This window comes from Globicephala melas, chromosome 15 (assembly GCF_963455315.2).
Source record: "Globicephala melas chromosome 15, mGloMel1.2, whole genome shotgun sequence".
Lineage (NCBI taxonomy): Eukaryota > Metazoa > Chordata > Mammalia > Artiodactyla > Delphinidae > Globicephala > Globicephala melas.
Genome location: NC_083328.1, coordinates 81,022,403 through 81,035,458, shown reverse-complemented (window position 1 = coordinate 81,035,458; position 13,056 = coordinate 81,022,403). Strand labels below are relative to the sequence as shown.

The 13,056-nt window shown below is 62.1% G+C and overlaps 1 protein-coding gene across 3 annotated transcripts in view; it reads right to left on the bottom strand.

Annotated features, from left to right (window-relative positions):
• Positions 1-13,056, bottom strand: part of RBM38 (RNA binding motif protein 38) — a 36,629-nt gene that overhangs the window by 23,051 nt on the left and 522 nt on the right. For 2 of the 3 annotated variants that reach the window (XM_060285042.1, XM_060285041.1), the window contains exons 2-3: positions 12,311-12,434; positions 11,781-11,835 (exon numbers count right to left, since the gene is read on the bottom strand). In XM_060285042.1, the coding sequence (XP_060141025.1) occupies positions 11,781-11,835; positions 12,311-12,434 (179 nt within the window). The remainder of the gene's footprint in view (positions 1-11,780; positions 11,836-12,310; positions 12,435-13,056) is intronic. The other variant, XM_060285043.1, reaches the window with a different exon arrangement.

Here is a 13,056-nt window from a genome sequence, read left to right as displayed (position 1 = left end):
GTGAACCCCTCCAGGCAGCCTCCCCCATCCCACCCTACACCCCAAACACCACACATCCCTCACAGGAGCAACACAACATGATTTGGGGGCAGGCGTGGGGAGTTTAAAAATGATGAACAATTTCAGCATCAAATCCAGCGCAAGCCCTTCTGGGCACAGGTCCCTGTGTGATCACCCAGGTCACATGTCCATGAAGCCAGTCCTGTCCCCCCACTTCCCTGGGCTCATCTTCCCAGCACGTGCCACTCCCTGCAGTGACACCTGCACAGTTTACTCGTTCACCACATCTGTCTGCCCTGACTACAACGTCAGCCACCCGTGAACTGACAACACAGACCCTGGCCCAGGCGGGGGCTCACTTGCTGAGTGAACGAAGACAACGATGTCGTACAAGCATAACCGCAAAACCGCAATGACGGTGCTGCGAAAAAAAGATGATGGCCAGAGCCTCAGGGACAAGGCTCAGCAGGCCGGCGGCCACGCCTCACGTGCAGGAACTGGCTGAAACTTCCCCCAGGTTGGCCTTCAGGTAACCATCTCATTTTACAACAGAAAAACTGGTCTTGGAGGTGCCTCGCCCAAGGCCCCCCGGGCATCAGCCTGGGAGCTGAGAGCTGCACCCCGCACTCGTCCCTCCCTGCAGGATGCCCCCGCGGGCTCCGTGCGTGCAGCCCTCCACTGTAGGGGCAACCCAACACGCCGCAGACAGAGAAACTGAGGGTCGGGAAGGCAGTACCAGCAGGTGCCCGCTCTGCAGCCAGCGCCGGGCCCCACGGCAGCGGTGGACACACGGCGGCCTCGGCAGGGCAGACGCCGTGGCCTCCAGCATCAGCCCCTCCTCCTCCTCTCGGGCCCGCACAAGTCACACGGGATGGGGCTGACGTGGTTACACACCTGGGGTCTGCCCCAGCGTCCCTCCACGCCTGTGAGACAGGCCCCGGACCCCTGGTCTGCCCCCCTTCCATTCCAAAGAGAAGCTGCTTTGAAAGAAAAAGGGAACCGTCTCCTCCCGGTGCTCCCGCAGGCCTGGCAGGGGCAGAAACTGGGGCAGCTCTGGGAGAGCAAGTGGACAGAAAGCTGGGCCCTGGAAGCTGGGCTCCCTGCCCCTGCCAGGCCCCTCGGCATCCAGCAGCCCTCCCTCCCGAATAAGCACAGGGGCTCAGTGGGTCCCGGCGGCACCCCTGGGAACAGCGAAAAAGCAGAGAAACCCGAGTGTCGTCCACAGGGACGGAGCAGCGTCCAGTGTCCCCAGACCGCCCCACGTGGCAGCAGGACGAGGTCCACGCTCAGCCCCAAGCCGCTCCCCTCCACGCTGCCGGGAGAGAAAGCCAAGCCGCAGAACAGAGATACTGTTTATGCAAAACTGTGATATTTATACTGAATGGTGATAATGTTCATGCTAAAAAAAATCACATGTGTATTTATATCCATGCTGAGGACGGGTGAGGTGGAATTGCATGGAGCTGCCATTTTTATGGGTCCAAGAGCTGACTGAGGGCAACTTTATGTGGGGCAATGTTCTGAACGCAAAGAAAAGGCCTGGAAGGAGGCTGTGTCAGGGTTGCACGTGGGTCTGAGCATCTCTAAAAGGCAAATGGATTCACAGGCACAAAGGCGAATGAGAAGCACTACTCACAAGAGCCAAAAAGGAAAAGCAAGCACCCATCCAGCACCCATGCACTGATGAATGGATTTCCAGACTGCCGCGTGCCCACGCCAAGGAGGAGCATTCCACCATAAAAAAGAATAACGCACTGACACACGCCACTGTGTGGATGGACCTTGAGGACACGATGCTGAGCAAAAGAGACCAGACACAGAAGGCCACAGACTGAATGATTCCCTTCACGTGACATCTCCAAAAAAGCAAACCCAGGAAGAAAGTGGTTACACTGCAGGGGCTTCGGAAAGCAGGGGAGGGGAGTGAATGCTACGGGCCTCCTTCCGGGCGACGACAAAGTTCTGAATCAGACAGTGGTGATGGCCGCACGACTGTGTGAATATATTTCATGCCCTAGACCAGCAGATTTGAGATTACGCGTGCCTTACCACAACAAACGCACAAATACAAGGGGCAAATCCTGAGCGAGGGGTGAACGACCCAGCGAGGAAAGAGCTGGGGTGGCGACGGGCACCACAGCCCCATGGATCCAGCAGCAAACCCCTGGGGGTGAGAGGCTGGGCACACCTGGCCTGTCCCGGAGGGGCCCCAGCTCCCCCCGGCCAGGGAGTGCCTACACCGGGTCCCCGCCTCCCCGTCGTCTGCCCTCCTGGGTGGCAGCACTCCTATGGTCGCCAAGGCCACACACTGCTGCTTGTCAGGAAGCCAGGCAGCTTTGGCCAGGAACCCTGCGCCCAGGCCATGGCTCCCACTCTCCCTCTCCGCCCTATTAGGAGTTTCTGCTGCCCACCCCCTCCTGCCTCCCTGGTGGGAACAAGAGCCCTGAACAGAGCAGGGCCTGGGTTCGAATCCCGCCTTGGTCTCCCACGCTGCAACCAGCCTTCTCACGTGTCTGCGCGTGTGCTCTGGGCAAGGAGGCAGCCGTGAGCAGACGACCCAGCCCCTGGCCTCTCGGCGCGTGGATTCCAGAGGAAACAAACACACCAACCCGTGAGCCAGAGCTGGGAGTGGTCGGGGGAGGCTTCTCGGAGGAGGGGGCAGCTGCTCGGAGCCCGAGCTCCTGGCCCATCTCCCCCACTGGACCTCACATGAGCAGGTGGTGCCTCGCCCAGGGCCGGGCCATGGGAGGGGCTGGACACGCGGTGCTGACCAACAGCCGGTGGGCACAGACCCCTCCGAGAAAGGGAAGGGGCCCCGGCTGCCCGGATGTCTCTCTGAAAAGGAGCCAGTGGAGACACGATGGAGCGCGTCTTGGTGCGGTGCCCACTGTGCTGCCCTGGGCATCATCAATGCCCCCACCACGTGAGCCCCACGCGGCTCCCGGAACCCTAGAACATTCCTTAGTGGGAAGCTACGGAAGCTTTGAGCCCAGAACTTCTCCCAACACGGGCAGGCGCACCACTGCTTCAAGACAGCATTTGCTAAAAACGTGGATCCCCGCAGACTGCCAAGTCAGATGGGGGCCGGGAACCTGCATCTGACAGGCCCCCGGAGATTCGGATACACAGACACTGCAGAACCACTACCTGGACCAGGCACACGCTGTCCCCACGGCAGAAGTACCCGGGGCTCTGGCCACACCTGCCTCAAGGCTGCTGGCCAAGGCAGCTGTCACGTTTACCAGGTTTCTGACACTCAGCGTCGTCAGGACTAAGCTCTGCTCTGGCCACCACAGAGCTGCCCTGCTGGGGGACGCTCAGACACGGTGTGGGCGAATAAGCTTCAGGGTGACAGGAAGGGGGACTCCCTTGCTTCCTGGCCTGCGGGGACACTGCGTGTCTGCATTTGTTCACCTGTTTCCCTCAAGCACCCTCTCCCCACTCCCCACTCTGTTTGTGAAAAGCCCAAGATGACTTATGAAGCATTTCACAGCCATAAAATAGGTGCTGCTGTTACCCTATTTCCCAGAGAGGGAAACCAAGGCTCAGAGAGGCCGAGGCACTAGCAGTCACACGGCCAGGGAGACAACGGCTGGCGTGGGTTCTGCCACTGGGTTAAGCACTGCTGAGTCAAGGTGGGAGGAAGCTGCGAAGCTCCCCCTCCACCCCCAGGAAGGGGACCGGGGCCCTCAGCTCTGCGCTGAAGTTACAGAGCTTCTGTGAGTCTCAGTTTTCCCATCTGTAAAAGGGGTCTGGCAGAGGCTGACGTCAGGGCTTGAGAACCGAGACCCTCCACCAGAACAGCATTTCTCAGCCACGGCGGCTCTGCCCCCAGGGAACATTCAGCTGCATCTGGGACATTCCTGGTGTCACACTGGGGGTTGGGGGGTGCCAGTGGCAGCCAGCGGGTGGAGGCCAGGGACACCACCAACAGTGCACAGGATGCCCCCCCCACCCCCCCGCCGACCACGAAGAACCCTCCAGCATCACGGTAAGGTCGAGACCCTGCTGTAAACTGCAAAGAAAAAGGCAAATACCATTGTCACGACCACTGACACCCATGCAGAGGGTTGGGAAGAGGCCAGGCAGGGACCAAGGGACTGAGCTGGTGCACACACATCGCCCCCCGACGGGAACCCACTGGACTCTTCGATGAAAAGGAAACCCCAGCCAAACCACCGGCTGGCCCCATCTGAGCACAGCCCCTGCGCCCCCTTCCCAGGCCCACACACCACAACGGGGGAGGTCTCACGCGCCTGGCACCGGGGAACAGGGTGGGCGTCCAGCGGGTTCCTCAGCGCCCCACCTACTCCCCAGAAAGGTCAGGGTGCTGCCGGCCTCCGTGTGCTTGCTCTGCAGGCCTCTGAAAAGGGCACAGGCTTGGCACGCTCTGTCCTCGGGGACTCCCCTGCCCACGTCCACCCCACCCCCAGTCCCCCAATTGCCCCCGTTCCCCCCCATCCCCCAGCAGCAAGCCTGCATGCCACCCAGACCTGGCAGGCCTGCTGCGCAGCCCCCTACTCTGCGGCCAGGGGTCGTCTTAAAAACAGTCCGGGAGACCATGCCACTCAGGCACGTCCCCACAGGGGCCTCCCCTTTGCCCAGAGCCAAACCCTGACTGCTCCCCACCCCCCAGGGCCTCCCTCAGCCTACCTCCCCAGTTTACCTCCAGCCCACTGTCCCCACTCCGGCCTCCCAGAGCTCCTTTCCGTCCCCCAGACTGCACCTGCTTCTCCGAGCACAGGGCCTTTGCACCTGCTGCTCCCGCTGCTGGCAGGCTCCTTCCCACAGCTCAAACCTCACCTCCTCGGAGGCCTTCCCTGACCACGTCCCCCCACCGGCCTTACTTCCTTCCTACAACCCCAGACTACCCTGTCATCCATCTTCTGCGCCGCTGTCTTCCCCACGAGAATGCAAGCCCCACGAGGGCGGGAACCTGGCCTGGACGGCTGGGTCCCAAGTGCCCAGCCAACCCAAATGCCAAGGGCCCTGCGGGCACCCAGTGGCAAAGGGGCCCCTCCGGGGCTGCTGCCGCTTCCTGGGCCGGGAGTCACGGCCCTGGGGAGGCAGAGGAAGTAGCCCGGCCGACACAGCCGGGGACCCTGGGGAAGCAGAACCCGCAGCCTCAGTTCAAGTCTGGCTCTTCACCTGCCAGCCTCGGCCTCGACCCAGGGGCCGGGACTGCCCCCTCTCCACACCCCAGAGACCCCCTCCTCGAGCCTGAGGGAGAGCAAGATCAGCCCCCACCCAGCCCAGCCCCATGGAGGGTAGCCCGGGGCCCTGGAGGGAAAAGCAAACCAGCTAGCAGGACGGTCAGGTTTGGGGTCAGAACCTAAAAGTCAGTTGACCCGATGCCCAGGGCCTGGGCAAAGCAAACCCCCAAACCCCCAGATTGGGAAGAGGGCTGCAGCCAGCCAGGTTCAAAAGGTCAGACCAGAGCTTCCCTGGAGGCGCAGTGGTTGAGAGTCTGCCTGCCGATGCGGGGGACACGGGCTCGTGCCCCGGTCTGGGAAGATCCCACATGCCGCGGAGCGGCTGGGCCCGTGAGCCATGGCCACTGAGCCTGCGCTCCGCTATGGGAGAGGCCACAACAGTGAGAGGCCCGCATACCGCCACAAAAAAAAAAAAAAGAAGGCCAGACCATCCTGGGGGGGTACACGCTCAGGCTGAGCACCCCCTGCTGAAAGGGTGATGGCCGAGATCTCTGCCCAGACCCACGCACCCAGGGCAAGCGGCACACAGCCAGGAGCCAGCCAGCTGCCTCGGCCGATGGAGACCAGGGCGGCGGGCGAGGACCGAGCCTGGGTCCTGGCCGCGCCTGTCCAAGTCTATCGGCCCTCTCTGGCCACGTTTCCCCATGGGTAAACTGAGGGTGCTACAGAGTCCAACAGAGCCTCCCCTGGAGCCCTGAAGGCAGAGGTCTTGGGGTCTGCGCAGGAGCGTCCGGGGACGCTGGGGCAGGTGAGGGGGCCGAGGGAGCCGGCGCCCGGGAGACAGACGGGCACGCCACCCACATACTCAGAGCAAAACTGTCAGCGGAAAGGGATCAGCTGCAGCCCCAAGCACTCATTTGGTGAATGCACAGCTATCCCCAAAAATAGAAAGAAAAAAGGCAAATGAGCCCATTTCACTTTCTCTGCTCTCTGGAGGTTCAGCCTGAGGGGTTGGAGAAGCCGGCGGCCGCTGGGGCACAACTCGGGATCCTCGGGCCGGGGAGGGGCCTCCCAGGGCTCTCCGTAGGGGGGACATCCAGGTTCCCTGGGGCCGTCGGACCACAAAGCAGGTAAAACACATCTCCCACGGGGCAGTGCCAGACCCTGGCCCGGCATCTCCACCGGAACCTGTCCAAACCCAGACGCCCGCTCTTCCCCCCAAACTGCAGCCTCCCCTCACTGCCAAGGCCAACTGACCCACCATTAGCTCAGGCCCAAAGTTCTGGAATCTTCTCAGACTTTCTTTCACACGTTCTTTAAATGTGCTCAGAACCCCACAGCTCCTGACTCCCGGGCGGCCACCACGGCCTCGCACGTGGACTGGATCACTGCGAGGTCCCCTAGTGGCGCCCCGACCCTGGCCTCGGTGGTTCAGGCCTACCCAGCAGCTGAAGAGACGCTATAAGACACAAGTGACCTGGCCCTCATCTGCTCAGGGCCCACAGCGGCCCCCCAGCACTCAGGCAAATCCAAATGCTCCCCTGGGCCACCGAGGCCCGACGTGAGCTGAGGCCACCCTGCTGGGCCTCTGACCCCGCCAATCTCCCACCACTCACACCAGCCTCCCCTGCCCAGCTGCCCCTCTCCCCGCAGAGCGCCTGTCGCCACCCGAGCCGCCACCGCTCTGCCAAAGGAAGCTCCGTAATCACGAGCAGGGCCAGGGCTCCCTCCATCTCCACGAAGTCCCCAACCTGCCACAAACTGGCTGAACGAAAGCACAGCTTCCTCCTTTCAGCCACGTGGGAGGGGTCAGGAGAATGATCCAGATGCACCCCGCCCCCCGTCAGCACGCTGCAGGGCACGCATCACGTCCACATGGCAGATGGGGAAACTGAGGCTCAAGGACGAAAACTCGTCGTGAGAACAAAGGGTCACACGGACAAGTCGCGGGGCTTCCAGGCTCCTTACACAGCCTCCTCCCGCTGCAGTGAGAAGGGGCGGCCCCGCCCACTTGGGCGCCCCCCACCCGGGTCCCTGCTCTGGGACACACCCGTGAGGCCAAGTGAGACGCCCACATCAGCCTGCGAGTGGTCAGGCCTCTCCCTTCGACCAGAGGCTTCCTGACGAGGCCTCGGTACGGGGGCCCCTCCTGCCAGGGCCACTGGGGCCGGCGAAGAGCTCATCCTTGGACAGAAGCCCGAGAACCGCCCCTGAAGCCAGTGTCTGTTACAGCAGACGGGGACAAACAACAGGTGTGCGCGGGCCGCCCGCCAGGGAGGGCCACGCGCCGGCCCACTCCTCGCTCCAGCGAGTGCCAAACAGGAAGCGACGGGCTGGGGAGGGGCAGGGCCACCCCAGACACCCTGAAAGTAAAAACAAGCCACGTGATACCACCCGGGAGGGCACCAGCTTCCTCTCTGCCCCCATACCCTCCGGCTCTGACCTCACTTCCTGCCACACCTCCAAGGCGCAGGCCCCCTGTTCAGGCGCTGCGACTCCCCCCGGCTTTATTTACTTCGTATCATGAAATCACGAGAGACTCTCCGGAAAGCACAAACACAGCAGAGAGAGGCCCCAAGGGCCCTCCCGTGGGGTCCCCAGAGGTGACGTCTCATAACCCAACATGCTACCAAACCCAGGAGGCGCACGCCGGACCGTCGCTCTGAGCTCGGCTCCGGGCCTGGCTCGGATTCCACCAGCTCAGGGGTGTCCTCGGGTGTAAGTCCATGATTCTGTATCGCACGCACAGTCACCCACCCACCGTTACAATCTCGACACAGGCCTGTCCCAGGCCACGAGGCCCTCCGCCGGCCAGCTGCCCTGTCCAGCTGTCCCCGTCACCACCTCGGCCCTCGGGTGCCCACGTGGATGTCTAATGGTCTGGCTTCCCCGCCAGAAAGCGAGATTGAGAACCAACCACACCTTTTTTATTCAAAGTATCCAGCAGGCGCTCAACAAAGAATGAAGGATTCTGGGAACAGCTCTCGGCCTTCTGCCCAGCCCACTGTGCTCCGTGACATCTTCCTGTCACTCTCTGGCCCCTCTCCCGCCCTGGGGACCCAGACACTCTGCTCAGACCCCCTGGGCAGGCACACACCCACAGCCTGGTCACAGTAAGGGCAGCAGGTCTCCATCTGGGCACTGGGGCCCTTCACACAGAGGGTGTAGGGGCCCTGAAACTCTAGGAAGAACAGCGTGTGCACGTGCCCGGGAGAGGGTCCCATCCCCAGTGGGCCCTGGGAGGTGGCACCGACACAGTCCCTACCCCGCAGACGGGGAGATGAGCCCAGAGAGAAGGGGCTGGGCCTGGCCTTGAGCCCGGGGCCTTGCTCCAGCACGAGGCCTGCCTGACACTCAGCAGCCCCGGGACCCTGTTCTGCCATCTGGGACCTAGAGACTGGCCCCAACCCAGCACCGAGGGGGGCGGCTTGCGGTGGATGGCTGTGGAGCCCACAACAAGGCACCCTTAAGAAGCTGGGGTGGGGAGCTGAGCCCGGAGAAGCAGTTGGCCCTTCAGAAATAACCCAAGGAGAGGCTCCCAGTGCAGCCAGGCCTGGGACAAACCTCAGCTCCTACAAGCCTCAGGCCCAGGCCTGGACAGACAGCCCTGACACTGGGAGGCCCCGTCCAAGCCAGACCCAACACTCTGCCTGGACCTGTGCCTGCAGTCTGCTGACTGTCCCACCCCATCAGCAAAGGGCCGGTCGGCTGGGGGGTCTATGGCCGCAGTCCCCCCCGCCGGGATCGAGCCACCTGCCACCTGCCAAAGAAGCCTTCTCCAAACCCTAACCCTAACTCTAACCCTCGGCCCCACGTAGGTAACATGACGGAAGTGTCCCGGTCGCGTCAGGTCCTGAAAAATCCCGTTCTTGAAGAAAAGAAAAACTGCGGGCAGGGAATCCAAGCAAAAAGCAGCGAGTGTAGAAGTTCTTTGGCAACTCTTTCCATGCTGACATTTACGACCCAGCCAGATGAGGATTCCGCAGCGGCCTTGCCCAGAAGCAAGCTGTGGAATCTTTAGAGCTGTCCCAGGCACACGATCGGGGCCAGAAAGTCGGGGAAAGTTCCGCGGGGCAGGAGAGGGTTAACGGGCTTGCAAACGCTGGGCTGCCCAGGCCTTGCTGCCAACCCAGAGCCACCACCACCGACCGCTGAGTCAGGCCCGGCCGAGCCCAGGCCCGTTGTTTGCAAAATCAAAAGGGACGCTGACGGCCCAACTCTCCAGCCAGGCGGGCGGGCGCTGGGAGGAGACAGCTGACCCCAAAAGCCCGGCCCGGCACCCTTCCTGCCCCCTGGGGTCTCAGCGAGGCCTGGCGGGAGGCGGCACAGCTCTGAGAGGCTGCGGTCCACCGGCCGCTGGAAATGCAGAGCTGGACTGTCCCTCTGATCCTTGTCCCTGTTTGGGTCTCCACCCCCCTGGTAACCCACAAATAGGGCCAGCAGCCTCTTCGTCGTCACAGGTATTAAATGGCCAGCCAGCAGATTCACTTACAAAACGCTGTCGCCTGCAGTCGGGAGCACATGGCAGTAAAATTGGTGACCGATGCCTGACCACCCTGCCGTGGGTGGTGCTCTGAGGACCGCGAGGGAAACGGTCGGAGCACCCTTCCCACCCACCCGCCCCAGAGAGCAGCGGTTGAGAGCGCGCGTTCCAGAGCCAGCCCGCGTGGGTTCAAATCCTGTCACTTCAGCCACCCTGGACAGGTTGTTAACCTTCTTAACCTTTCTTTGCCACAGTTTCCCCACCTAAGAAGCAAGAGTAATATCGGTCCCAACCTTAGAGAGCTGCCGCGAGGGCAGGAGAGAAGGCAGACAGGCATGGAGCCCCTGGCCCCACGTGCCAGCACTGCCTCAGGTGGTTATTATTCCCATTTTCCGGATGAGGAAAGTGAAGGCTCAGAAGAGAACATCTCTTGCCAAGATGGACCAACTGGTAAGTGACAAGGTCAGCGTTTGAACCCAGGTCTGCAGGCTCCAGGGGCCCAGTGCTGATGCTCACCAAGTCCCAGAGGCAGTTGTGACAGATCAAAAGGGAGCCCAGGCTCGGGCGGGAAGCTACGGTCGCATCTCAAGCAGGAAAGAGCCGCACATGCTCGGGGCTCACGCCCGGATCTCCGTGCCAGCCCCTGGCCCAGCCCCTGCCCTGGGGAACAGAGCCAGGGCTGTGGAAAGTGAGGAACACCCTCCTCGTATGGCCTGAACCCAAACAGGAAGAACCTGGGTGATGGCAGGAAGACAGGGGTGTCCCCAAACGCCTTCCAAGATGGCTGCAGACACAGGTGAAGCAGATCCCAGGGCGAGAAGGAAACCAGAACCCCCTGTTCCCTGCCGCCCTCCAGGCTTCCTCTCAGGAGAACAGACCGCGACCTGGGCTCACACACTTCCTCCAGTTCACGTGGGGGCCACTGTGCTGCCACAGAGGCTGCCTGTCAGGGTAAGCAGCCCCGAATCATGGTTGACCTGCCCAGTCCACCCAAGCCCAACTCCCAACCTGCTCCAGTGCCCGGTTCACGCTGCCCCAGTGAGCCAGGTGGCCCCTTAAACCAAGTCTCTGGGGCAGGTACACACACGCTCACACACACGCTCGCTCACACACACACACATACACACTTGCAACTTTCAGCACAAAACGCAAGGTCTGGGATTCAGTCTCTGATAGCTTAAGAAGTTCTAACATTCTAAAAGGGGCTGCCTGTTCTATATCTGCCCCCCCAGAACAAACCCCCATCCCCATCAGCACACTCCCTGCACTGGGGCACACAGCCGGCATCAATCACAGGGCATGGCAGGCTCCTTTGTGCCCCTAAAGTTTCTTTCCTTTCCCAAGCACCTGCTAGACCTTATTAGACGTTTAAAAAAAAAAAACAAAGAAAGACAACGACGAAGGCCCTTTTCGGATGGAGGAGGCTGGGACACACTGCTCTAAAGCACATCAGACGAAACGTCCACAGGCCGGGCCCACTCGGGTGGGGACATCTGGCCCTGATCCGGGCTCACCTGTTGCAGCTTCGCAAACATTGGACCGGTTGGCAGTGACCTGCTGCCGCCATCTGTCGGGCACTGGAGCAGGTCAGAGGGGCACCCTCAAAGAGCCTGGCCTGCTTCCTAGTCGGCAAACCCTTCCAGCATACTTACCTAACCTGCATGGGGCCCATGCCAGGCCTCCACCCACAGAACTCAGAGGTGCTGTCACCATCCCATATCACAGGTGAGGAAACTGAGGCACTGGTGGCTGCGTGAGCGGAGGTCACGCACCCAGCGAGGAGAAACCGGGATCTGAACCCAGGCCACAGGCTCCAGAGCTCATGCTCCCATGTCTCTGTGGTGCGGCCTTTTCTGGGGGACAGAGAAACGCAACCTGCCTTCTCCCCCTTCTCCCAGCTTGTCTACCTCCCACTCCCAAAACACAATCACGCTTCTGAAAGGCTGGAGCAAAGATCGGTTCTCAGACGCAGAAAGGTGGCTGCAGACAGCGCAACCGACCACCGTGGGGTCGGCGGTCCCAGGGTAAGAGGCTCCCTCCGACCGATGGGCGCCTGCACTAGAAGACCCGGGAAGCCCACAGCCCCCGGCCTGGCTTCCAAGGCCTGTTTACCGCCCCCATCCCAGCCAGCCCTGTCCACTCACCCGTAAGTCCGCTGGATCAAGGTGGGGTGCAGCTGCTGCACGCCGATGGCAAAGCCTAAAACGAGGGACCAGTTAGGGGCCCGGCCTGACACAGGAAAGCACCTCACAATCACCCACCTCTAACCCAACGCGTTAATCAGCTTCCTTTCCCCTCCCAGGCCACCTCCACATGAACCCCGAAACTCCCAGCCGAAGGAGGCCGAGGGACCCGAGAGGCGGCAGCCTCTGGGTGTCGGTCCTCCCAACCTCCAGCCCCAGGGCCAACTTCCTCCCTCCGGTGAGGACAGCTGACAACCGGGTGACGCGCCCTCCTCGCCCTGTCCCACCGGCACACACAGCCAGAGGAAGGGGTTCAGCTTCCAAGCTGGGAGATGACTACTCTGAGATGGCTCTCTGGGAGCACATGACAGCCGACTGCCACCCCTGGAGGGGGGGGGAGCGGGGGGGCGGGCGGCTGCCTTTTCACCCGACAGATACCAACGCTGAATATAGCAACCAGAAATGCCAGGGAAGGAGAACAGGGCTCTCACCCGTCTGAAGGCTCCGCGGCTTGGCGCCCAGATAGGCCAGGTTCACGTTGGCCTTGCGGCCGTCGATGTTGGGGTTAGGGTCTTTGCAAGCCCTCTCAGCCGCCGCCCGGTCAGCCATGGTCACCTGGAGGAGCACAGACGCATCAGGGGCTTCCCTTGCCGGCGGGGGGAACGGAGAGAGGGCTCTAGAGCCCTGGCACGGGGCCCGCGTTTCCCCCCGCCCCGGGTGCCCATTACCCAAGGCGTCCAGCCCAGTCCCCTCTGACCCCAGCCTGGGGCCCTCCCAAAGCTGCCCCTGGGCCCCGGCTCCTCCCCCGAGTTCAAGTGCTAGGAAACACTGCCCTCAAGGACGGAAACAACCACCAGGGAAGACACGGCCACCCTGAAGGGAGGCAGGGGTCCCGGCCAGTGGGGACGACAAACCTCCTCGTGGGAGGGGTTTAGGAACACCCTAGTTAGAAAGGAAGTAGAAGAGGTGTCTTCAGGCCCATTTTTACTTAGGTTGTTTGGGGTGTCTGAGGGAGCTGCTGGAAAATAAAATGGGGTTGCTTCAGAGCTCCTGAGCGCCCGGGGCTGAAGCCCGGCTCCTCGTTCGCTTTTTGCTCCAGGAAGTGCCGAGAACCTCTCCACAAACTTCGGAGACCTAACTGAACACAGCGGCTCTCCCTTTAAACCGGGCGTGGGGAGGGGGCAGGGAGACGGGGCCTGGGGGGCGGGGGCAGGACCGGCTGGAGCCCGAGAGGGGG